Genomic DNA, 26,125 nt, shown 5'->3' on the forward strand with positions numbered 1-26,125 from the left:
ACTGATGGATGAATGTATAATCACTGTAATGTTGTGTTACTGCCTCTTCAGTACCTAAGCTAACTATTCTATGGTTGAACTGAGGTACATAGTATCATTTAAATTGTTTGTTCCAATGCATTTATCACCATGTACATAACATTGTTTACATTCAGTACCATATTATATTGAACATGTGTTGTACTTTCACATAGGATAACTTTGAGCAGAACAACACATGTCAAATAGATATAGTACTCACCAGGTGATCTTGATGTTGAGCTGCAATGTTGTGTAAAGCCATTGAATGGGGCCATGGATCCACGGGTGCAGGATGGTTTGCCCACAAGGTGTTGACAGAAGTCCAGATTGTCAGCCAGTAAGTGCCAAGGGCCTACATATCCATGCCATGGATCTGTATGTGCAAGGCCATTTGCCAATAATGTGTCAACATGGGCCTGAGTCCTCAGCTGCTTAGTGCTAAGTGCTGAGGGCCAATGGATTCATAGGTGTTGGTGCTAAGTGCCAGGGGCCTGCAGATCCATACCTCTTGTTCATTTCAGATAGGGTGCTTACCAAGCATTCTGTGTGTATGATTGCAATGTTGTGCAGGGTGATTGAATGGCACTGCAGACCTATTTTCCTTACTTACCAGGCAATGTTATTACTTATTACTGATCTTGACTAGTCTTACTTGGAGAAGGGCCACAGGCCTATAGCTCTTGGTGCTAAGCAGTAAGCAAACTGTGGATGTGGTGGATTGCTGTGATATCACATTCCATTGCAAGCTGTGTGCAAGCAAGACCAATTGGTAAAACAAATGTCATTATTGAAAAATATTGTAAAGCACCAACAGATGTAGTGTAACAAACATGAGTCCAGAACCTTGCAATTTGTGTGCTCTCTTGTCCCATTTCTAATCAGAAACAGTATCAAGCATACCAACCTATGTACCAGTGTGCCACTCACTAAATGACCCCTACACAAGAATCCTGCTTAATAATCTACCCTGAAATTGAAATTTTACTAGGAGACCACGTGACTGGCTACGTAATGGTACCCATATCTTACGTAATTATCAACCTCGATTTTGGAGGCCCCCATAAATCCCAACTTAACCCTAGCTGAGTAGATAAACAGTAACAAGTAATATTTCTCTTGTTTGTAGTATTTATCATTCAAGATTCTATCTTGTGGCTACACACAGAAATATTCAGGGTCCCCCCCTGCCGCATAGGCAAGTGCTCTGGCGCTTAATCAGCCCTTAAGCGCCAACACACTAAATGCGCCTTTGTTCCATCACCCGGGCATCCCACACTGCCAAATCACTTGCGCTTAGGTGCGCCTGTTTGTGCGCTCCAGAACGCTGGGTCAAACTACCAAAATGGACAACATTTGGCGGAGCTATGCCCTATTTACTGTCAGTACCCAGTACAATGGTATCCTACCTTTGGGACTGTTTACTCCAAGGATGAAACACTTAGCCTTGGGACATCCAAGGACCCACACAGGTAAATACTGCCTTGGGGCAAACATTGCCTTGGGACAAATATTAGGAACTGTTGTTTGTTTACTATGTACCAAAGTATTGGCACCCTCAAGTGTTTCAGTTGCCACATGTACCTCCTGTACCCCCTCTTGGTATCAATCATGTATATACTTGTTTGTGCGCCTTCTCAGATTATAAAAGGACCCTGTGGAGACGCTTCTAATGCATTCTACTATCCTACTTTTACTCTTATATATTGACATATACACACAAGCCTTTAACAGCTTATCTGTGCATTTACTTTAGTGATTGACTCACTGTGTTGTAAATTGGGGGAAAAGAGGTTGAGACTCTGGTGCTGAGCAGAGTCTGTGTTGGAAGATTTCCCAATTTCCAAGCTAAGTAAAGAAGTAGCTTCTTTAGGGTTCTCTGGGTCTAGCTATCTTGAATACAATCAACTACAGATATATCTTTTCTCAGTGTAAAGTGTCTTAGTAAGTATTTCTGTAAGAGCAAGAGTACTGGCTCAGGTTCCCTTTGGCAGAGATAGTTATGTAAGTTTCACTCCTAGTTGCAGGAACTAACTGGTTACTTAGTATATATCCTTCTTTAAGGATGATTGCCTTCTGTTCACTTAACCTAAGAACTCTGTATCAGGTCTACAACCTTTCCACACTATGGGTACTTGGGAGATCCACTTATACAAGTTTAAGTTATTTGAAATCTTGAGGCACAATATATCACACAATTGAGGGGGGCAAGCCCAAACCCAAGAGTGACAGTCAACAGTAACAGTGAGGTGGAGTAAAGTAAGGTGGTGCCCTCCAAGGGTATGCAAGAGTCCCCTTTTATACCCTAGAGTGGCAAGGTTACTGAGTCATTCACCTAGTCAGAGTATGAATATGACTTGCTTAGGACTGTGCTTCCTAAGACTTTGATTGGTGGGTGGGAAGGCACAGATATGACTAGGATGGAATGTGACTGCTCTTGGGTTGAACTGCAATTAGTTAAAAAATAGAAACATCTAAATACATGACTCAGTCTATCAAGAAATGCTTGGCAGCCAATGAGCACTTAGAGTGAGTCATTAGTGTGAGTCATTCTGGTGGCAAGCAGAATGACTCATAAGCAGGATTCGCAGTGCCACTAGAAATTACTAGATAAGGAGAACCTTAGTAATCTCATGAGAGGTATGACTCAACTAAGCTAGGAATAAGGTTCATTTCCCAAGTTAGAGCTAGTCATGTGATGAGCTAGATGTAAAGATATAAATATAATGATTAGTAAGGTACTTGAGCCACATAGATAGAATCTTGTGAAGCTAATATCTCCATGAGATCTTATCGTATGAGCACGTGACAGGCAGCGTTAGAACGAGCGGAAGGAGCTCTATTGAACGATATGTAACACATACAGTCAATATGAGCGTTACATAGAGTAATGACAGGAATAATGGAAAATAGGAGTCAAATGGCCATTAAATCAGAAAGTCAGATATATACAGATTATTGTGGATGGTGAGCTGTGAATGCAAAATTGTGTGATACATAACACACTGTAAATAGCATAGGAGGTTATTTGGCACACTAAGACCATAGGCCAGTCCCAACAGACACAGGGTAACCTATTAGTGTACTTACTGCAACCCTGTGCCCCTTGACTGTCACAGTTGTTGAGTTCAACATTGAGTATAGTGCAACAATACTGTAAGGATTGTTGTGATTGAGTGATAGTGTTTCAATCCACCACACCCCCCATATTGTAGATAGCTTTATCTATAATATCTCATAAATCCTAGATACGTTTTAGGTAAACCCCATAAGTCTTAAGCCTTACTTAAGCATATATAAGTCCTATACTTATGAGGCAAATCCTATAAATCCTGTACATTAGTCAGGTAACCCTCTTACTTAAGGTACTATCCCAGAGACCTTAAGTATACATACCCTTAGTCACTTAGGCTTAAGTAACATTAGTCTAAGGTACTATACATAACCAACCACCTGCACTTCATAGTTGGTAGACTATTTGTTAGGAGTTGTTATTCCTGATAACCTAGCCTATATTGTTCATATATTCTGTGCCTATATTCTGATTCTTAATAATAGTTCTGAGTTATTCCCATATACATTTTGTATATAGTAATTCTTTCTTACTCCTGTACTTACACAACTCTTAACACAAACAGTGATAACTCTTGTAAGTCTCCATTTACATGATCCATCACCAATGTTTTTTCTCATAATCAGATCTTCCAGATGATCAACATGATCACAACCAAGGATGAGTTCACTCTATTTACCAAGGGAACCTCAGACACAATAGAGAATATCACTGATCATCCAGCAGGAGTGATAGCCCAGTTTCTTTTGAAGAAACATGGAGATGAGGCCAATGCCAGAGGATATGAACACAAGGTTAGTGTCTGTGGTGTGATACACTGTTTTGGAAACTTAAAGAAGGGCATTATGATTGGATGATCTTGATACTAGGTGATGCAAAGGGTGTGTTCCAGTTGGGAGACTCTTCACACAGATCTTCAGAAGCACAAAATGCTTGAACTTGAAGATGCAAACCAAGAGATATATCAACAGCTGCTCAACAGTAGCAAGGCATGGTGGACAGTCATGAGGCTGTTCAAGGTCAAACATTTGCACACAAAGTTTGAGCTGCTAGTGCCAAAGGAGTTTGGAGACTGCCAAGAGAGTGGAACACTGGGCATATCAAGTCAGGTAAGCAACAACCAAACCAAATTTTCTCATCTCAATTGAATGTTGGGAGATAAAAGAAAAATGACATACATTGCATGTAGTTGAATCCAGTGCAAGCTGCCCTGGAAATGTCAACTCCAGCCAAGCATGAGGCAGAAAGCAATCATTCCAATTGAGCACAGAAGCAACAAAGACTAAGGGCTAAAAAGACCCCTGGTGTTGTTGCTGTTAGGCAGGATACTTTTGCAGCAAATCTTCAGGAAAGTGATGTGGATGACATGGAGGATAGCTCTTACCATGAGCAATCCAATCATTGGCACACAACAATGCCAAGCCTTGAAGATCATAGTGGTGACCAGGGTCAAGTTACTGGATCTCATGGTGGATATGATCAAATAGAAGGTGTGGAGGTGGACCATGATATTGAGGGGGTTGACACACACCAAGATGCAAGTGAGGATGGAGGTGATAATGAAGCTGATGGTGAGTCTTTTACCCAAGATTTGTGGCATTTGAACATTAAATCAGAATATTAATGACATTTGGAACTCCATCAGCAAGACTCCAGCAAGGTGGTGATTGGGAACTAGACAAATCCATCCTGAAAGTCATTGCCAGTGCAGAGTCAATGACAAAAGAAGAAAACAGAGGCTTGGCTGAACTCCTGGATCAAATCACAGAAAGTCATAAAGATGGAGACATGCAATACTTGGTGGATGCATTACTAGCAAAAGGAAAGGTAAGTGAGATGCCAAGGGGAGGAAAGCAAAAATTAAGATGACCTGTTGACAGCATGTATCAACCAAGCTAAAGAAGGTGGTAAGCGTGACAGAAGAGGTCATGTTGCAAAAGCAGGTTTGGTCCCAGCTGGTTGTATTTTCCTCATTTTATAACAAGTTTTGCAGACACCAGCAGTAATGGCACCATCAGAGAGAATGCTGATGACTAATCAACCCTGAAATTGAAATTCTGATAGGAGACCAATGCATTTGCTATCGAATGGTATATATATCACGTGATTCTGACAGGTTGTGATTTCTGGGCTATTAGCTAAGCGACCCTGAAAATGAAATTCTACTAGTAAACCACGTGATTCCGCGTCGATCCATATACATATCATGCCAATTTGAAAACATCGATCAAATTTGTGTACTAATAGCCAAACAGAGCATGCACCTTCCATTTTTGGAAGTCAGGACTACCATAAATGGAAAGAGGGGGTTCGATTACCCCATATAGTCCAGTTTCAAGGATAGATATAGCGTGTGGGAGGAGAAAATGAGAAATGAAGTAAATTTAGTGGATTTTGGTGAAGTGGGCCAGTTTTGAAAAATGGACTAAATTTAGTCCATTTTTTGTTTGTACAGGCCATGCCCACAGAGAGCAACCAAACAAAAAATGGACTAAATTTAGTCCATTTTTCAAAACTGGCCCACTTCACCAAAATCCACTAAATTTACTTCATTTCTCATTTTCTCCTCCCACACGCTATATCTATCCTTGAAACTGGACTATATGGGGTAATCGAACCCCCTCTTTCCATTTATGGTAGTCCTGACTTCCAAAAATGGAAGGTGCATGCTCTGTTTGGCTATTAGTACACAAATTTGATCGATGTTTTCAAATTGGCATGATATGTATATGGATCGACGCGGAATCACGTGGTTTACTAGTAGAATTTCATTTTCAGGGCTGCTTAGCTAATAGGTCCTTGCACATAACTGCAATTTTATGTGCAATATTGAAGAGATGAATTTTAACAAATGATTTCAAATTGCCTTGATAGGTATATGGATAGATGCGGAACCATGTGGTTTACTAGTGAAATTCCATTTTCAGGGCAGGTTATCTAATAGGTTTGGGCGGAAAAACGCGATTTGATTTAAGGTTCTGCTCAACCCCCCCTTGAGCCAGACCCCTATAATAGGATGTCATCAAGGTATATGATGACGCATACATCAAGCAGGTCCTTAAACAAATCATTCATAAAATGTTGGAATGATGCCGGGGCGTTGGTTAAGCCAAAGGTCATGACAAGGGATTCGTACAGGCCGTACTTGGTGCGGAACGCGGTTTTCCATTCGTCACCTTCCTTAACCCGGACGTTATTGTAACCCCATCTTAGATCTAGTTTGGTGAAGACCTTGGCGCCACGGAGCTGGGCCATGAGGTCATCAGGACGGGGTAACGGGTAAACGTTCTTTTTGGTCCGGTTATTCAGGCAGCGGTAGTCAACAACCAAGCGACGGGAGCCGTCCTTTTTAGGAACAAACATCACGGGGGAACTGATGGAAGACTTGCTAGGGCGTATTTTGCCCGCCTTGAGTTTGTCCCTGAGCCAGTCCTTGAGCGTAGTGGACTTGGCATTGGTCATACTATAGAGAGGCAAATTGAGGGGGCCTTCCTCCGTGAGTTCAATCCCAATGTCGTAGTGCCGGTGTGGGGGAAGCTTGTTGAATTCTTCCTCCCTGAATACTTTGGCATACTGGTGGTATTCTGGGGGTACTCCTTCAAGGGGTGTTTGATCAGCTTCCTCCTCTTTGGCAATGGCCACGTGTTCTGGTGGTGTATGGGGAAAGGAGAGGGTTTGTGCATTCCAATCAATCTCTGGATTATGCGCGTCCAACCATTTCAAACCCAGAATGGCAGCATGAGACCCTGTATTGCATATAAGGAAGGTCTCAGTCATTTTCTTGCCATCAAAGGTAAAGGTTAGTGACACCTTTTTCCAGATTTTGCCAGCCTGGGGGCTCGACCCATTGAGCATAGTGACGGTGCGGGGTGTTGGGAGATCTATGAGAGGTAGGCGTAGTGCCTCAGCGGTACGGGGGTGGAGAAATGACGATGTGGTGCCTGAGTCTATCAGGACTTCTAGGTGTTCTGCTTGCTTCTCTGGTTTAATCGAAATTGTGAACAGGGGGGAAATTCTATTGTTACTATCAGATATATTACAAATTTTGATGAAGCCAGAGTCCTTGGGGTCCTTGCGCGCGGCAGCAGGTACCCTTACTCTTTTCCCGATTGGTACTCGGAGTCTTTGCCAATCTTGGCGGTTTCCTTGGCTTTCCCTTTGTCCTCAGTAGGGGTAGCCTTCCAGCCTGTGCGGCATTCCGCAAACTTGTGGCCCATTTTGCCGCACTTGATGCAGGCGCCAGCGGCGCGGCGGCAATTCCTTTCTTCCTCCAACACAAAATTGGGGTCGTTGGAGAGTTTCTTTGAACCGGTACTTGATTGGCCGGTACTCGTTCCCCTTGCGGGGTTGGGTTGCTTGCTAGACTTATTATCCCTCGGCGGGTGGCTAGCACGCTCTTCTTGGAGAGCGTTGTCAATAACGAGCGCTGCGTTTTGCAGCTCGAGGAGTGTTTGGGGACGATGTTTGCGGGTAGCAATTTGGCGGCTGACCTCCCAGTGGAGGCCGCAGGCAAACTGGCCTCGGAGGGCCGCGTCGTTCCAGTCCAGTTCCATTGCCAGGGTTCTGAACTTTGTGATATAATCCGCGCATGTGCCGGACTGGGTAAGCGTGGTAATCTTCCGCTCGGCGGCCCTTGTGGCATCAGGGTCACCGAACGCTGCCAAAAACTCCAATTTGAATCCCTCAACCGTTTGGATGATTGCCCGGTGTGATCCAAGCTGGTCGAGGTGTGGGTGTGCCCATGCTCCCGCGGAATCCTTCATATTCATCAGAAGGAAAGATAGGACTTCTTGGTCCGTGGGGAACATGCGCGAGTTTAGCCGGGTCCAGGCCAACATCCTTGTGAGCCACTGTTTGGCCTCACTCCCAATCTTGCCTGTATAGGCGTCTGGGTGGTCTACTTTGACCGGGGCAGGATATGCGGCGACTGGAGCCGGTGGAGGAGGGGCAGGTGCTCCAATGGGGGATCGGAGACGCGGAGATGGAGGGGGAGACGGGACTCGCGGGGGTGCGGCTCTTCTTGGGGTAGGCTGGGCGAGACCTGGGATTTCCCTAGTTGTTTCTGACCAGAAGGGTCCCCTGCTAACCAATCCAATAGGCTCGGTTTTTGGTATGGGGCGTGGCGTTTCTTCCACTGCCTTGGGTTGGTTCCCTTCTGGGGTAAGGGGGCCTTGGAGCTGGAGGGACTTGAGACCATCCTTGACAACATCGACGGTTTGTGAGATATTTTCGACGTTTGTCCGGGTCTCAATCCCTGCTTCCTTGATCTCAGCAATTTCTCGCTCAAGGCGCTCAACTTGGCCGAGTAGGCCGAGGAGGAGTTGGGTGACTTGTTCAAGGGAGACCTTGCCATATTCGACAGAGGAGGTTGGCGGAAGCTGGGGTTCCAGGTGTCCCAAATTGAAAGGGGATTGGGCTTGAGAGGCCATCCGGGAACGGGTTGCCATGGTAGATTGGGGGTATGAGCGGCCAGCGTGGGAAGAGGCCCGCGAAGAGGAGCGTGTGGGAGTCCGGGAGAGAATGGTGGGAAAATGGGGGAGACTAGTAGGTGCCTTTGTCAGGACTTATGAGCGCTTTATTGCGTAGTACGCTAAGAGCCTGCGTCAAACAACCTAGCGTTGAACAGTAAGTGTAACTAATCACTGCCGTGGACGGGCGTGATGTAGTACCTAGTCTCTGCAAGCGGGTGTATCTGCTGTCTGGCTCCGCTGGCAAAAGGTGCGGCGACCGTGTGGTATGCGGGGGATAGGAATATCCTGCCTTATAGCAATTTCCTACTACGTGGGGGTGGGGGAGTTTTGATTATTATCTCCCGCAAGGTAGCCCCGATCACGTGATTTTGGTCGTGCTAGTACAGGTATTCTTCTCCGGGGTTGAGTCTCAGTGGTGGGTGTACAGAACGGTTTGCAACCAACATAAGGTCAATTACCTAGTGTCCTAGACGTCTGTAAGGACGTCAAGGGTGCGGGCGCTTGTGGCCGGGTGACTATTACAATGAACCGCTTAAGGCGGTGACAATGTACCCTACGACGACGGACTAACTAACTACGATGGCCACACGCTGTAGGGCGGCGGCAAGCTACGTATGTACAGCGAGAACAACGCTTAAGGCGTGTAGCTAAGTAATTTACTGGGCTGTAAGGCCCTTGTACAGAGTTGGGATGCGACAAGAGGTAATTGACCTGGGTGTTACCATGGTCGGTTGGCCTCCTTATATATTACAGAGCTATCTAATTACAAATACAACTATATGCAATACCGTATCAAATAAGAACCCCGATCCGCAGTCGGCCTTACTCATGCATACGTGTCACTGACGTGTCATAATGATGTCGTCAGGTGGAGGTGGCTACGTATGCTGAGATAAGCGCAGATGGGGAAGTGGCTCGGCGCTTAGCGTATGATATAAGCGCCGATGTCACGTGATTGAAAATGTTCTCCGATTGCCTTCGTTTAAATTCGAGAAATTGGGAATAAATTCCCTGGTATTGATTGTGTCTACGACACGACCTGAAGTGTGCATGAGAATTCCTTCAGCATGGGAAGAATGAGATTGAGCAAGTTCAAGAAAGAAAGGTTCAGATGGCCCTGGAGTGGCTACGGTAGCAGCATAAGAGCGCCTGCAAGAAAACATTTCAATTGGAGATGGCTCTTGGTTGTGGGCCAAGTGGAACCGTTTGCGTGCAACATCAGTCTGGTTGTACTCAGTCAAAAGCATTCCAACTTCATCAGTGAGACCAGGCCAGGGAAAGCTATAATCCACCTCTGGGTTTCGAAGCGCCAAGTCAAAGTAGAAACATAGGCCTTGCCTCATGGTTTGTACATCCACAGTAGCTACTTCTTGATTGAGCATCTTGCCGCACAAATAGGCAATCATCACCAAGAGAATAGATTCTTCATTGAATGGAGGAGGCAAAATGAGACTGTGAGTCCGTTGTTTGACTTTTGAGGTCCTAGTTACCAGTGGCCATGCAGGAAGGATCTTGTTCAATGCCTCTATCAGATGTGAAAGCAGTTGAGTGAACTGTGGCTTGTTAAAGTTGGTGCATGGGGCCAAAACCACATCCACTGTTGTAACACGCCCTTTCTCTACTTCCAGCTCAAGAAGTGTCCAACTGAGTTTGCCTGGAGAAGGTTCACACAAATCATCCAACTTGAGAATGGCCAAAATACGGGCAAGCGGTCCCATCCAATCCCAAAGATCTTGCCTACCAAAAAGTTCAGGGATGTTTCCATCAAGTTCAGATGGGTTGTTCCGGTAGAGCTCAAGGATTGTGGTGACCAGGTTTGGATCCAGATAGAAAATACAACGATCTGGTGCAGCCATCAAGGAGCTTAACCAGAGGTTTGTGGTCACAAATGAGATACAATCCATATCTGGGGTGGACTCTCGTAGTTGCTTCCAATACACAAGGCGTGCAGTGTGCCTGTACTTGCAATGAGCAAGCATGCAATCATGAGTCTTGGCAATCAAATCCCTAGCAGATATGTGTATCAGCATTGAATAGCACACTTGATTCAAACACTCCAAAAACCTTTGCATAACAACACTTCTGTTTGGACTGGAATTACTATCTGTGAGAATTAAGCCAGAATGCTGCATGGTGCACAAACATACCCTGGCTCCACTACATGGACTGAGAACTCAGAAGCAATTGATGGTGTGGCAGTTTGATACCTTCTGTGTATTTTGAAATTACGTTCTTGTTAGTGGGTACCCTTGAGTTGAAGCAGAATTCACATACAACTTGTCGGAGAACATTAAGTAGTAGTGCTGCTGTCCTGTTGCTTCTAAAGCAGCTTTTTGTTCAATCCAGGCTTCAGTTCTAAGAAGAGTAAAATTAGTAAAATTAGTTTTCTTGGATGAATTGAGGGAGTCATGCTGTGTGAATATGTCCTCCATTGGTACGCTTGGAACTTCCTCTACTTCCTCTTGCTCCTCAAACCCATACCCTTCCAGCGTGTCATGCATTGGCAAAATCTCAGCTTCAAATGGGTAGCTGTTGATTGTTATTATGTGTTAAAATTCACTGCCAGTTTCTTTAGGCTAAGTAAATGGAAGCTGCTCACCCGTGAAGATAAATGCGCTCTGGTACAAAGTCATTCTCACTGACAAGGGCCTTGTAGCTAAGACTGCCATCCACTTGTTGACCAAGCAGGGTTTGAATCTGTGCTTGTGTCATCTCATATGGCCATCTTGGCATCAGTGGCGGACCATCTGCTAAAATCTGAGGATGAAATGGCATGTCATACACCACTGCAGAGATAATCTGGCAAAATACCATATCAAGCTCTATCTCAGAGAATGTATGATAGTCCTCAGACCACTTTGCACCCCAGAGAACCTTTTGGCCCATGTTGTAACCACATGGCAGGTTATTTTCCACAACAGTCCACACCCAGTTGTTTACTTCCTCCACAAGAGTACTTGATGGGATCCTTGCACAATTGTCATAGTATGTTAGTTCAATGTCCAAGGTCAGATCATCCACTAGTTCACATGTTCCCCAGACCAAGAGTGCTGTTTCTTCAATATCATCAGGTTGGAGTAATATGGAGCAGAGTCCAATCAAATGGGTTGGAGGGGGTTGACCTGATGTTGTGATTGTTCCCCAGTACGACCAATCAACTGGTGTAGGTTCAAGGATCATGATTGTTTGGGAGGTGTCAAAAGGTCGATAGATAGCATGCATCAAACATGTAGCATAGACCTGGAGATATAAGGTGTAATCAGGGTCTAAAAGCAACCCATCTACTGTGACACCTCCAGAACTTTCTGAAAGATCAGGAACACCAGAAAGTAAGTTTTGAAGTTGGAGCAGATGAATATCCTTGTTACAAAGAATACTGCAATAAAAATGATTTGGAAGTCCATCCATGTGATAAATGTGAAATTTTCACTAACTTAGGTTGCTTATGGACTTTGGCTCTCCCAGTCTCCCAATGTGTTTCAGTAGTGCTCACCCTCTCACCAAAAGGACTATCATGGAAATTGATTGATGATAGCTGAGATAAAGGGGTACTACTTCTTTGAGATATATGGCTTCTGTCAGTTGAAGATGAGGCTTGCAAAGCACTCCTTAATGGTGATGGGTCATTTGATATTGACCGGCGGGCTGCCTTTTGCTGCTGCATACTTCTAGGTTGTAAGTATTTGTTGTTCCATGTACGTCAGTTTGTAATGAAAGTCACGTACTAATTCCAGACAGGAGATCCAGGCGGTGGTCTAGCACGTTTAGAGGACCTGGAGGGTGTCACATATTGGTTACTGCTAGGAGTTGGAGGCTGAGTGTGTAACGGGGTCTGAATAGCCTCAGAATGGCTATCACCAGTGGTGGATCTAAAGAATAAGAAACAATATTCATAAGCCCATTGAACCAAATGCAATGTAATTGGTTCAACTGACACTGCTGTTTGAAGTTGATTATCCCCTGGAGGGGGGAGATCAAATGATTCCTGTCGGGGCCGCTTTGCTGGGGTGACAGAATGTGCTGGAGGCACTGTTTGATTCTGAGTAGGCTGCACCAAGCGCCGCAGTTCCCTATCACTAAGAATCATCAGCACAAATACTAGATGTCAAAGAGGTTTTACAGCAACAACAACAGCACTATCTATGTATAACATTTCAAGTGTATTGATGAGCTTGGTGGTCAATTTCAGATACACATACTTTGTATGGTTGGATTGCTGCAATATCTGCAGTGGAAATGGTGACATGGCTTGAGCCATGGATACTGAAGGGGAGCAAGAGGTAGGATTAGAACCACCAATGCTAATCCACATTGAGTTATTGGTATATTCATTACCTGATACACTTTGTGGACGTTGCTGTTGCTGAATGTTGGGCACAAGCACTGAAGCTGTGCTGTTGTCAGGGCTTTGAAGTGTGCCCCATGTGCTGACAGAATAATATCTCAGTTTTAGAAAATGAGATAGGAGAATGCAAACTTACATGTCTGGTGCTCCAATAGTTTGTGTATGGGATACCATGCTGCTAGGTGATTCATAGGACTTCAAGGAGCCAAAAGTTCTAGAAGAATAATGAGGTGTAAATGTACAAGAAATGAGAACAAATGCAAAGATAGGAATAATGAAGATGAGACAAAGGTAAAAAGGCTGGGAAATGGAATGTTCTTACATATTGCTGGTTTGAGAACCATGTGAGCTTGTGCTGGAGGGGGACATTATGCAATGGAAGAAGAAAGAAGATAGTGGTTGGCTGGTTGTCAATTGGTAAGATGAGTGATCAGTTGGTAGGATGAATGATCCAAGCTAACTTATATAGCCTCAATTCTAGTGGTGCCACTTTTGGGAAAGGTAAAGTTGATGGTGAAAATTGAACCGGAGTGGCGTTTAACCGGAGTAAAGTGGTCAAGTCATCTAGCCTTATTTGGTGAGATTAGTACATAGATTAACTGATTTGACGTTGTCAAGGAGACTGGTGGATCTTTATGAAGGTGCCTAGGTCAACTGACATTTGCGTACATCTGCTCCCCTGTGTGTCTCTGCAACAACAACAACAACAACAACAACAACAACAAGATCTGTGCTACAAACTACAAACTACATCATGCCTATGACATCAACATCCAACAAAAATGCAACAGAGCTAGCTGCTGCCAATGTGCAAAAGGCAACCCTTATTGGGACATTCACAGTTTTCTTGAGTCAGACCCATAACCATCCAGATCAACGAGCACTTGATCAATCCTGGGTTGACACACTTGTTGAGCGCATAGGTACTCCTGAGATTCTGAACCAAGCACTTCATCCTATCAGTGTTATTTTGAATGATGGATCATCTGATCATGTGCTGTATGATTTGCTGCAAAAACATGGTATCAACTCCACCCCTGAGCTTCCTCAAGACTTAAGTGTACTGGTTTTTGCTGGCCAACATTGCTTAGCCATGTTATCTCAACTTGGCCTAGGAGGCCCAGAAGATATGTGGTGGCATGCCAAGGTGTACAAGAAAGGTGAGTGTGGAAAAAAAACTCCCACTAAAGTGCATGCTCATTGAATGTGGTATAGAATTGGAACAGAATCATCCAGCAGAATTTTTGACAATGATGCATGAGTCAAACAGCCCTCAACTGATGAAGCACTCCAGCGACCTTGAGCTATTCATGGCTGTCCGGAAACTAAGGAAGCTCCTCAAGTCAGGCACCATTAATGAAGAGAAATTCCTACAAAATTGTTGCATGCTACTAGGTGGATTGGAAGACAGAACCAATCGGGCAATATGCAATCTGACTCGCAACCATGAGCTTATGGATGCCATCTCGGATTCATTGGCTTGTGTGCATATTGCAGCAACATTTTCAGCAGGCTCATGGATGAGACTAACAACTGGCCGTCTGTACATGGTATGTACCAGACTTTTGCAAATACCAGAAAGTACTGAGCAGCTTCACAGGTGGCTGCTGGTCTTGTTCATGAGATGCTGGCACAGGTGGACCTGTTGACTGAGGGGATGAGTGATGTTCCCAAGGATGCTTTGACTCTCCCCCCAAGGTCCTGCCAAATGTCCAAGCTCAAGGTGACTAAAGGTGGTCAGAAAAGGCAAGCACATGCATGGGATGCTCTACCTGGTGGGCGCTCAGGGGCACTCAAAAGAGTGCGTGCATGCCCAACAAACTTTGTTACCCACTTGAATCCACGGAAGGATGACCCATGGACTTTTCCAGATATGGTAGGCCAATTTGATCTCTGTGTGCAAGTGTGAATCTACAGTTTGGTTTCAGGTGATTCTCCCATCTTGCCTTGGATCCAAGATTGTAGAGGAGGAGTTGAAGCTGATGCAAACAGTGATAACTCATGTAAGTCTCCATATACATGATCCATCACCAATGTTTTTTCTCATAATCAGATCTTCCAGATGATCAACATGATCACAACCAAGGATGAGTTCACTCTATTTACCAAGGGAACCTCAGAAACAATAGAGAATACCACTGATCATCCAGCAGGAGTGATAGCCCAGTTTCTTTTGAAGAAACATGGAGATGAGGCCAATGCCAGAGGATATGAACGCAAGGTTAGTGTCTGTGGTGTGATACACTGTTTTGGAAACTTAAAGAAGGGCATTATGATTGGATGATCTTGACACTAGGTGATGCAAAGGGTGTGGTCCAGTCGGGAGACTCTTCACACAGATCTCCAGAAGCACAAAATGCTTGAACTTGAAGATGCAAGCCAAGAGAAATATCAACAGCTGCTCAACAGTAGCAAGGCATGGTGGACAGTCATGAGGCTGTTCAAGGTCAAACATTTGCATACAAAGTTTGAGCTCCTAGTGCCAAAGGAGTTTGGAGACCGCCAAGAGAGTGGAACACTGGGTGTATCAAGTCAGGTAAGCAACAACCAAACCAAAATTTCTCATCTCAATTGAATGTTGGGTGGTATACAAAAAATGACATACATTGCATGTAGTTGAATGCAGTGCAAGCTGCCCTGGAAATGTCAACTCCAGCCAAGCGTGGGGCAGAAAGCAATCATTCCAATTGACCACAGAAGCAACAAAGACTAAGGGCTAACAAGACCCCTGGTGTTGTTGCTGTTGTTGCTGTTAGGCAGGATACTTTTGAAGCAAATCTTCAGGAAAGTGATGTGGATGACATGGAGGATAGCTCTTACCATGAGCAATCCAATCATGGGCACACAACAATGCCAAGCCTTGAAGATCATAGTGGTGACCAGGGTCAAGTTACTGGATCTCATGGTGGATATGATCAAATAGAAGATGTGGAGGTGGACCATGATATTGAGGGGGTTGACACACACCAAGATGCAAGTGAGGATGGAGGTGATAATGAAGCTGATGGTGAGTCCTTTATGCAAGATTCATGGCATTTGAACAGTAAATCAGAATATTAATGACATTTGGAACTCCATCAGCAAGACTCCAGCAAGGTGGTGATTGGGAACTAGACAAATCCATCCTGAAAGTCATTGCCAGTGCAGAGTCAATGACAAAAGAAGAAAGCAGAGGCTTGGCTGAACTCCTGGATCAAATAACAGCAAGTCATAGAGATGGAGACATGCAATACTTGGTGGATGCATTGCTAGCAAAAGGAAAGGTAAGTGAGATGGCAAGGGGAGGAAAGCAAAAATTAAGATGACCTGTTGACAGCATGTATCAACCAAGCTAAAGAAGGTGGTAAGTGTGATGGAAGAGGTCATGTTGCAAGGCTGATACTCACATCTTAGCATGAGCATGAATATAACTCAGTCAGTGAAGATGAGGATAGGGGGGATGGTCAGGGAAGTGTAGCTGAGGAGGAGGAAAGGGAGGAAGGTCACATGGAGGAGGCATGAATAACCAGACATGTTATGGGTTCTGACAGAGGACACAATGTAATGCATGGACACTGCATAGACATGATATTATGAATGCTTGGTCCTCAGGGTCTGTAGCAAGTATGCATAACAATATATCTCAGGCCACAGTAAGGGTATGAAGTTGGGACTTGTTGCCAACAGGCTTGTACTACTATGATGAGGCCGTGTACAAGATATAAGGAAAAAAAGGAGAAACTCAAGTGGACCGGTTGGTGAACGGTCCTCAGGGTCCATAGTGAGCACACATAGTGGTAAATCTTGGGCCACAGTAAGGGTATGAAGTTGGGACTTGTTGCCAACAGGCTTGTACTACTATGGTGAGGACGTGTACAAGATATAAGGAAAAAAAGGAGAAACTCAAGTGGACCGGTTGGTGAACGGTCCGCAGGGTCCATAGTGAGCACACATAGTGGTAAATCTTGGGCCACAGTAAGGGTATGAAGTCGGGACTTGTTGCCAACAGGCTTGTACTACTATGGTGAGGACGTGTACAAGATATAAGGAAAAAAAGGAGAAACTGAAGTGGACCGGTCGGCAAACGGTCCTCAGGGTCCATAGTGAGCACGCATAGTGGTAAATCTTGGGCCACAGTAAGGGTATGAAGTTGGGACTTGTTGCCAACAGGCTTGTACTACTATGGTGAGGCCGTGTACAGGATATAAGGAAAAAAGGAGAAACTGAAGTGGACCGGTTGGCGAACGGTCCTCAGGGTCCATAGTGAGCACGCATAGTGGTAAATCTTGGGCCACAGTAAGGGTATGAAGTCGGGACTTGTTTCCAACAGGCTTATACTACTATGATGAGGCCGTGTACAAGATATAAGGAAAAAAGGAGAAACTGAAGTGGACCGGTTGGCAAACGGTCCTCAGGGTCCATAGTGAGCACACATAGTGGTAAATCTTGGGCCACAGTAAGGGTATGAAGTCGGGACTTGTTGCCAACAGGCTTGTACTACTATGGTGAGGACGTGTACAAGATATAAGGAAAAAAAGGAGAAACTGAAGTGGACCGGTCGGCGAACGGTCCTCAGGGTCCATAGTGAGCACGCATAGTGGTAAATCTCGGGCCACAGTAAGGGTATGAAGTCGGGACTTGTTTCCAACAGGCTTATACTACTATGATGAGGCCGTGTACAGGATATAAGGAGAAAAGGAGAAACTGAAGTGGACTGGTCGGCGAACGGTCCTCAGGGTCCATAGTGAGCACACATAGTGGTAAATCTTGGGCCACAGTAAGGGTATGAAGTTGGGACTTGTTGCCAACAGGCTTGTACTACTATGGTGAGGCCGTGTACAGGATATAAGGAAAAAAGGAGAAACTGAAGTGGACCGGTCGGCGAACGGTCCTCAGGGTCCATAGTGAGCACACATAGTGGTAAATCTCGGGCCACAGTAAGGGTATGAAGTCGGGACTTGTTGCCAACAGGCTTGTACTACTATGATGAGGCCGTGTACAAGATATAAGGAAAAAAGGAGAGATTCAAGTGGAACCGGTTGGCGAACGGTCCTCAGGGTCCATAGTGAGCATGCATAGTGGTAAATCTTGGGCCACAGCAAGGGTATGAAGTCGGGACTTGTTGCCAACAGGATTAAATTACTTTTATCAGAGTGTGTACCTATTATTAAGGAGAAATGGCAAGGTCAACTAGAACCAGTCAGCAACTGGTCCTTTGGGCTGCACTCATAAAATTAACAGAAATTGATTATTTTTGACCTTAACAGAATTGCACCAAAGTTTCAGGGTGGGTGCGCATGGGATGAAAGACCATACTGACAAAGTTCCATGCACTTTGGACTGCAGGAAAAAGCAGAAACCTGATTTTTCTGACAAAATTCAAGGGATTTTTCATACTATAACAGCACAATATCACGCTGCTGGTTCAAAGCATTATCAGCCAAGATCAGAGCAATCTCATCACTGGTTGGGAGATTGTATCTCCTTGGGTCAGTGTTCCGCTGCTGGCGAAGAACAATGGACACAGTCTGAACAGGTTGTTCTTGCATCCTCTGCCATGCTTGCTTATACAGAGCAGCATACCCATGTGACTCATGAATCACCCCAGTGAGCAAGCGCATCAATCCTGGGTCAATTCCAGCATTATGCTGGTTCCTTGTACGGAAATTAGCAGCATCATGTGGATCATAAAGATAGAGTTGGGCATATTGAGGCTGCTGACCCTCTGGAGCCCTGTCAAGCACCCCAGAAAGGTGATGAACCTCCCCCCCAATTTTGAAGATATAAGGCCCTTGACCTGCAGGCACCTCACCAATACTTGTTGCACCAAATGAAGTGAATGCCAATGCTGCATTGAGAGCTCGAATGTTTTTTTGGAAGTTTTGAGAGAGGTGGTGCCTCCCTGTATAAAGCTCCCAAAGCTCTCTTGGTGGACATCTAGGGGGAGGGAGGACAATCTGCCCTGAGAGACAGCATGATCCAAAAGTAATTGTATTCCCCTTTAGACGCTCAGCATCCCAATGCCAAGCTTGACACTTAGGACATCTAACATTCATTGGCCCTAAATCATGTTGCCCAGTGCAAGACAACCGGCTAACAACACGATCACGTTTTTCTTTTGCTGCAGTGCGCTCTTGGGCTGCCTCATTTAGCTGTGCTGGTGGTAATGGCTGCTCATTAGGCTAGTAAGATTTATAAGACTCTTTTCCTAATTTTCCCTATGCCAGGCAACTTACCTGTGGGTGGGCATGCACATCTCCTTGTTCAATATTATTGCCTGGAGGTTCTTGATTAATGTTTTCCTGTATCAAAAGGTCAGTAAGGCAAAATATTATGTGGCAATTGGTTTAATGCTCACTTGATTATCCTCAATGTTCACAGGTACTTGCTGATTTTCTGGGATTTGAGGTAGGTCCAATGGGGCAGGCAGCAATTCTTCTGGGATCAGAGCTATGTTTGGAGGCTGGAACTTTTTATTAATACCATTTACATATCCTTTCTATCTATTGATTGGTTCACCTGCTGAGCTTGCATTGCCTGAGCAGCTGCTTCCCTCTCTGCACGCTCCCTTGCTCGCCTTGCCCTCTGAGCCAAAGCTGCACAGCTGGGCCCAGGTGGGGGGTTCTAACAAAGTATGAGCCAAGACACTAAAGAGATAGTTATATTAACCTACCAAAGGATTGCTTTGAATAGTCTCAGCATTGGAAGCTGCCACTAATGTAAACTGCCTGTGCTGAGCCAATTGACGGTTACTGAATGCTTGATTTCTAGCTGGTGGATCTACAGGCATGACTCCAAACTGTGCTGCTGGTAGGGAGCTGGAAGGAGTGCGTCGGGCATTGGGACTGGTTTGTGCTTGCTGCTCACGGTCTTCACCTCTGGCCTGGGCTCTATTTCTCTCTGGGGTAGTAGGTTGAGACCTTATGGAGTAATGAAATTAGTACTCAAAAAACAACATAGCACTATGCATAATACCCACATTTTCTTATTGAGAAAGTGCCTAAAAACACTTAAATATTTTTGGAAGGTAATACCTCTATTCACAAATAGCCTGCAAATTTATTATATTTTTACTTCAATTATTGCCCAACAATGGCCCTCTATTTAATGTGTAGCTCACTTTATTTTGGTTGCAATGGTTTTGATGTGGGGAGATTGTAATTTTGATTGATCCACACTGTAATTGATTTTGTTCTTCTTCTCCCCACATGGTTGGACCCGGGTATTTTTGGCCCACACCCTTGGGTGAAAAACGCCCCAGTCTTATTTTGGGGGTGTCTGATTACAACATGGTAATCAGACCACTAATCAAATGTGCCAAAATTTGCGATTAGCAGGGGGGGAGCTTTCTCCTGCCGTTTTGACGCTTAAGCCCCTTAATAAAATTTGTTCGCGCCCCCTCTAGCATCCGAATGAGCATAATATCGTCCAAATTGGTGAACTATTGGCTGAGATAGAGGTACTTTATATCGTTCTCCTATTTTTTTCTCTCACAGTGTACTTATACCATTATCTATCAAGTAATATACATGTGTATTGACTTGCAACTCCTTTTGAAACTAACTTAGTTTTTTTATTTAATTGCTAATATTATATGTGTACACTTTATTATATACACTGATATACACTGATACGATGCTTTGTGTCCATGTTGGATCCCCCCGGCTGCCAGGTTGGCTTGGCGCTTAAGCTGTGCTGAGCCCTGAATTGTTGTCAAAAATGTCACTGAGGTTAGTCAGCTTTCCCACGGCTTCCCTTGCTTTAATAGATAATTTTCAAGGCATTGTGAAATGTACCAGTAAACCATGAAAAGGATTAGTTGTATAGTTCAACGAATCAGCAATGAATAAGGTCCTATAGTCAGTGAGACATACCACGAAGATGCAGACAGAACCACGCTGTAGATTCAGCCCTTGCGTTCCAACGTCGCTAAGCAGCATGATGTCGGGGCCGTCCTTGGACTGGAATTGAGCGACTGCCTCCTCTCGTTTTTTCACCAACATCCGACCATTAATTGCAATAGTTCGGTAGCCCTTGAGATTCAGAACCTATAGTACAGTTGGTTAGAGTGAAAATGAAATGAATGCAGGATAACTAAAACTATAATGAATTATAAGATGAGGACTTACCCTTGTTGCAACCGCCCAGCTTGCTGAGAGGTGGCAGTAAATGACAATCTTCCGCCGTGGCAGCGCTGCCTCATCAGGGCTTACTGAGGCGTGCGAAGGGACCTGCTTGCCGTCTGGGGACCACGCGAGTGGCAGATTGTTCTTGTTCTCGTCGCCAATGTGATGGGCAACGATCTCGAGCATTCGATCAAGCTTTTTGGATGGGTTGGCAATGTACGTATCGAGGGTTGGGAACAAGAGCTGGACAAATTTGTCGATATCGGACTCGACTCGCTCGGAATCGGCGGAGTGAACCGACCCCGTGTCCCTCCCCTCTTTCTCAGCCCTCTTTTCTTCTTGTCTCCGAGCCATTTCATCCAGGTACGTCTCGAGGCCAGGGTGGACCAGAAGCTGCTTAACGCAAGTGAAAAACCCCTAAAATACCGGTGATGAAATAAAGTCAGTTTATAACGTATGTGTTTTAAAGACGTACATGTAGATCCGCACGGCCTTCTGAGCTGTGAAGCGAGTAAGAATAAAAAATTAAAGATTAGCAGTGTTAAGCTTGAAACAAACAAGATGAATCACACGTACATGCGCTCATCCGTTGACGTTTGTTTGGCCAGAAGCTTCCGCATCTTGTCTCCAAGCTTGAGCCATGAGATTACGGTATGCTTCGGCGAAAGATCTAGGAGCAGCTTGCCGTCAAAGCTCTTCAATCGCTCGTCACGCCGAATCAAAATGCCATCCAACTCCTTGAGCAGCCTCTTCATGACGCCGCAACTCGTCCAGAACGCCCGGAAGGATTGAATGGCACCTTTCTGTGTGAGGATAAAGTCCTTGACATGGGATTGGAGCGCCTCCGGCTTGTCCTGGGTGCCGACCTCGCCCTTGCGCATGCTGCAAAGAAAGGCCCGCAGCTCGTTGTGTTCCGGGTCCACTTTCCAACTGCGTAGCTCAAGGGCAACCTCGGAGTTGATACTCTGCGTGAGTCTTCGGCCGGCCTTGCCAAGGAAACTCTCCACCCGTAATATACGTGAGATTTGAAGAAGATTCTATTGGTGTTATTCGAGTTATTTGAGTTATTTGGGTTATTTGGGTTATTCGGGTTTGTATGGTCAGAGTTGGAAACTAGTAGATAAGTAAAGTACTTACTTGGGGATGGGTGAAGACGGGGGTGGCTGTGAGGGCAAGTCGTTGCCTGCATCGGGACATGAGAGTGACAATTGCATCACTCGAGGCACCAACATTACGCCAAGCATGGCCTTCTTTGACTACACCGAGCAGCCAATTGCGGTCGAATATTGAGTCCGACAAATTAGTAGGGTCGCCTGTAGCCGGCTCGCCAGCCATTCAATCTCCCGGCTGATGGAGGCACCGGCGTCCCTCGTTGGTTAGCGCCTAAACATATAACGAGTCGTGATGAGTTGATGAGTTGATGAGTTGATGAGTTGATGAGTTTTGATGAGTTTGATGAGTTGTGAATAATTGTAAGGATGCGAACGTACCGAGTTATGAGCAATGATTATAAGGTGTGAGCGACGCGGGGAGACGGCTTGCTTGTAAGCTTTGGAGGCAAAAAACGCCTTGCGGTCAAGTTCACCGCCAACGAACTCGAGACAGTTGTAGGACCCATACTCTAGCCACTGGGACAACGTGGCGCTCCATTGGGAGACCAGTGTCCGAGGGACGACAAGGATGATTGGCTCGTCCGGAATGGATTCCTCACCCATAAAATAATACGAGTCACCTACAGCGTACCAAGTACGCCGCCCCGGAAGGAGGCAGCAAAGTGGGGTGAGCCGACGTAGCGTACCGTGTACGCCATCCCCGCGACCAGAGAGCAGTCGTGACACATGCCTGAGAATCCATTGAGTAGGAGTGCCGGGGAGTAGCGTACCGGGTACGCCGTGGCCGCGAGCGTACAGTGAGCCGGTGAATTGAGACGTGCACAGCCGTTTGATGTTAACAAAGAGGGCCGGGGAAGCAGCGTACCGGGTGCGCCATGACCAAAGACATGATCCGAGTGGCGGATTTACCGTATTAGTGTTGATTGTTGGGTTTGGGGGAGCAGCGCACCCAGTGCGCCGTTGAAGTAAGCATTGTTTTTATTATTGTGTGAAACAAATGCGAGATCAATGACAACTACTTGGGGGTTTTTCAATGACTTACCGAGTACTTTGGGCCACTTCTTGTGCCAATCCAACTCCTTCTGGAGCGCTTGCAGGTGCCAGATGACTTGAATGTACAGCACCGTGATGACCGTCTTGCCGAGTCCAACTTGGTCGGCCAGGAGCGTTGGATTTCCCTTCTTGCCAATCTTGTTTGTGAACAACCGTTTGACCATTTCGATGACCGCCACCCATTGATGCCACATGCCGCTGAGGTCGAGGTTTTGATTGCGGCCAAAGATGTTGGTACCGGTTACGCCAATGAGGTCGAAGAGTTCGTTGAGGGTCTTCTTTCCCCAGTGCTCAACTCCGGCGTCAACGCCGTACCCTGCGCTCCATAAGTCTGGCTTGTCGTCCTCACCTAAGGGTTGTGCTTTGGTTGGCTCATTTGCAGGCACCAGTATTTGCCTTGCGCGGAGCAGCTCGCTGTACTCCTCCATGAGCTGGTCCATAAGCTCCTCGGGCACAACCACCCCTACCGACGCCTTGACTCTTGTGACTAATACGGGGTAGCAGTCAGCCAACCAGCCGTTAACCAGCCGTTAGCTGCTTCCAACAACGCACCCTCTCCGTTCTGGATGACTCTACCGCGCTCTCGCATCAGTGTGTCGATCTTGGTCTTCCAGCTCAGGGAGCCTTCTTCCTCCTCGATGTCCACCCCGCACACTCGCTGGACTTGAAGCACCTTCTGGAGCAGCCAATTCATGGTGCGGAAGGCCTTTGCCGTGAAGTTCGTTTGTGCATCTACAAGTACGAGTCAGAATTGTTTGATTGGTGAGTAAGTACTTACTTATGTATGCGGCGTGCAGCTCTGTTTCAATCTCCCGGCTTTTACTTACCGTTCGCCCCAGGACACGGACATCGTTTTGGAACAGCCGGAAACACCAAGCCTTTACTACTCGCAGCCGCTGCTTGTCCGGGACGCCAAGAGAGATAATTGTCGGGCCAAATATGGCTAGCCCAATGTTCCGACTCGCGTGCGACCAGTAGGTATCGAAGGCTGTCTTCGTGTGGACGTCGCTCTCAAGGAAAGGCTTTCCGGATCGTTGACAGCTCCTTTTCTACACAGTGCAACAGGTGGTTGTATTAATGCAAATTGTGAGAAGAATAAGTCAGAATGAATTATCTTACTTTTTGTTCGCGCTCGAATTTATGTGCCGTCTCGGCATTGCAATGGAACTCTTTCATTAATGCGCGTAGCTGCTCGTAAAGACCGCCGATACCACCAAAAGCGCGCGAGATCAGCCAGTGCCAATTGTCGAAGTCGGAGATCAAAGCGTTCTTCTTCCACTCCGTCTGTTGCTTGTCGATTGGGATACCGTGAGTATCAAGCTCGGGGTTGGACTCATCTTTGTCTGTTTTTTTTGCCTTCCCTTTTCCCTTTTTCAGACGCTTTTCTAACAGCTGATTCTGCCGACTTGCCACCCACTCGTTGGCGTATATCTTCATGTCATCGAATAACCACCGGAGGAACCAAGTGGCACCAACAACACAATCGGGCCATTGGGCAGTGATGTTCGGCTTCAGCTGGTCACCAATAGGGCCTTCTGGAGGAATCGAAAGGCCAACTGTTGTGTCGCGTATGCCGCAACGTTTGCAGAATGCCGGGTTGTTGAATGGGAAGAAGTTGAAAACGTTGTCAGTGGAGTTGGGGATGTTTTCGGGGAACGCGAGAACAAACACAAGGGGGGCTATCCAAATTGTAGGAGCTGGCATATTGCGTGGGGGGGAGGTTTGTGAGTTAATCGGAGGCAAAGTCGGGCGCTGAAATACAGGACCTGAAGGTCGGTATTTGAAATGGGTGAAGGGCGCATGTAATAGTTAATAGTTAATAGTTGATACTGATGTTGGCAGTGCGTGGTGATAGGGGTGTAGCAAACACGTTGCTCATTAAGTTTTTGCCGCATGTTGATGCATGCTAGTGAAACGAAGCAGCTATTACAATTGACATGAGGTAAAGTAATACAAAAGAGCTAGACACATACGGCAAAAAGAACGCAGAAGAGCACACGGATCACCAGCTAGCGCACGGGGTGCGCCGCCCCAAGAAGCAGACTATACAGCAAGCTCAGTAAGCATGAGGAGTGGGCACGGCAAAAGCGCACTGGGTACGCCGCCCGCGGGAGAGAAGAGCTGTGTGATGCGTGACAAGAAGAAGCAATGGGCCGTGTCAGCAAGTAGCGTACACAGTACGCCGCGCGCGGAAGAGTACGCCCTGTGTGACAAGAAGCTTGGAGCTGCTCCGCCAAGTGGCGTACTTGGTGCGCCGTAACCACAAGGAGCCGGTTGGTGTGATGGCATGGGTACCGGTACGCCGCTTCTCAAAGCAAAGGCCCTTACATAGTCACACAGCTCCGGTCCGGGAGGGGCGTACTAGGTACGCCGTGGAAGTTGCAACGTGTGAGCACGGTGGGGTGGGCATACCAAGTATGCTATGCACGTACAAGCTGGCTGGTGGGAGTGATCTTAGTCAGGCAGTGAATCCTAACCAAAGGGAATGAACTGGGAAACTGGGAACTGGGAAAGTCGGTCACTCACCAGTCCATCCTAGGTCCATCCTAGGTCCATCCTAGGGCTCATCCTAGTATCCTAGGATCCTAGGATGGTTAGGAGACAAATCCTAGGTGGGCTTAAAATTTGTTGTCCTAAATTGTTCCGTCAGGACAGGATGGACTTGGCCTGCACAGCAGAGGCTGTGCTAGCGCTTGGACTTCATGTATTGCCTTTCCGTAAGGAATGATCCATGTAAAATAGACTTTACTTATAAAATCATAATTGAAAATCTATGTACATGATCAGAGATCCCAAGTCAGTTGCTGTTCTTGCAAACTGGTGCGCTTGTTGATTGTTTCATGCTTGGTCAGCAGTGGCTAATCTTCCATGTTGGATCACCAGACTGAGGGTGCGTTCATAGGTGGGTCAAACAAGATAGGTCAAATGTTTTGTTGAGTACACGCAAT

General features: G+C 45.9%; 5 protein-coding genes across 5 annotated transcripts; 2 read left to right on the forward strand and 3 right to left on the reverse strand.

The window, feature by feature from the left end:
- Positions 1 to 3,735: 3,735 nt before the first annotated feature.
- Positions 3,736 to 5,097, forward strand: RhiXN_01291 (uncharacterized protein; the record flags this gene model as incomplete). Its single annotated transcript, XM_043321110.1, has 5 exons — positions 3,736 to 3,885; positions 3,961 to 4,200; positions 4,389 to 4,662; positions 4,737 to 4,918; positions 4,972 to 5,097. 5 exons carry the CDS (start codon positions 3,736 to 3,738, stop codon positions 5,095 to 5,097), a joined length of 972 nt encoding a protein of 323 aa, XP_043186933.1.
- Positions 5,098 to 6,097: 1,000 nt separating this feature from the next.
- On the reverse strand, positions 6,098 to 8,538 carry RhiXN_01292 (Retrotransposable element Tf2 protein; the record flags this gene model as incomplete). The annotated part of the gene is made up of 2 exons (XM_043321111.1): positions 6,098 to 7,106; positions 7,190 to 8,538. The coding sequence occupies 2 exons, from the start codon at positions 8,536 to 8,538 to the stop codon at positions 6,098 to 6,100; spliced, it is 2,358 nt and encodes a 785-aa protein (XP_043186934.1).
- A 971-nt stretch (positions 8,539 to 9,509) lies between these two features.
- RhiXN_01293 (uncharacterized protein) lies at positions 9,510 to 13,081 on the reverse strand (the record flags this gene model as incomplete). Its single annotated transcript, XM_043321112.1, has 10 exons — positions 9,510 to 10,569; positions 10,627 to 10,653; positions 10,710 to 10,772; positions 10,837 to 11,091; positions 11,162 to 11,938; positions 11,997 to 12,071; positions 12,288 to 12,431; positions 12,498 to 12,638; positions 12,762 to 12,989; positions 13,044 to 13,081. The coding sequence occupies 10 exons, from the start codon at positions 13,079 to 13,081 to the stop codon at positions 9,510 to 9,512; spliced, it is 2,808 nt and encodes a 935-aa protein (XP_043186935.1).
- Positions 13,082 to 13,667: 586 nt separating this feature from the next.
- On the forward strand, positions 13,668 to 16,408 carry RhiXN_01294 (uncharacterized protein; the record flags this gene model as incomplete). Its single annotated transcript, XM_043321113.1, has 10 exons — positions 13,668 to 14,067; positions 14,123 to 14,457; positions 14,508 to 14,783; positions 14,836 to 14,910; positions 14,970 to 15,128; positions 15,204 to 15,443; positions 15,605 to 15,914; positions 15,989 to 16,170; positions 16,224 to 16,250; positions 16,301 to 16,408. The coding sequence occupies 10 exons, from the start codon at positions 13,668 to 13,670 to the stop codon at positions 16,406 to 16,408; spliced, it is 2,112 nt and encodes a 703-aa protein (XP_043186936.1).
- Positions 16,409 to 18,282: 1,874 nt separating this feature from the next.
- Positions 18,283 to 24,881, reverse strand: RhiXN_01295 (Isoleucine-tRNA ligase; the record flags this gene model as incomplete). The annotated part of the gene is made up of 18 exons (XM_043321114.1): positions 18,283 to 18,885; positions 18,937 to 19,068; positions 19,123 to 19,188; positions 19,245 to 19,349; positions 19,406 to 19,510; positions 19,560 to 19,806; positions 19,866 to 19,886; positions 20,515 to 20,588; positions 20,761 to 20,934; positions 21,016 to 21,429; positions 21,488 to 21,512; positions 21,589 to 22,049; positions 22,150 to 22,335; positions 22,503 to 22,854; positions 23,034 to 23,664; positions 23,730 to 23,909; positions 23,956 to 24,226; positions 24,297 to 24,881. The coding sequence occupies 18 exons, from the start codon at positions 24,879 to 24,881 to the stop codon at positions 18,283 to 18,285; spliced, it is 4,632 nt and encodes a 1,543-aa protein (XP_043186937.1).
- Between the last annotated feature and the right edge of the window lie 1,244 nt (positions 24,882 to 26,125).

This window comes from Rhizoctonia solani, chromosome 16 (assembly GCF_016906535.1).
Source record: "Rhizoctonia solani chromosome 16, complete sequence".
Taxonomy (NCBI): Eukaryota; Fungi; Basidiomycota; class Agaricomycetes; order Cantharellales; family Ceratobasidiaceae; genus Rhizoctonia; species Rhizoctonia solani.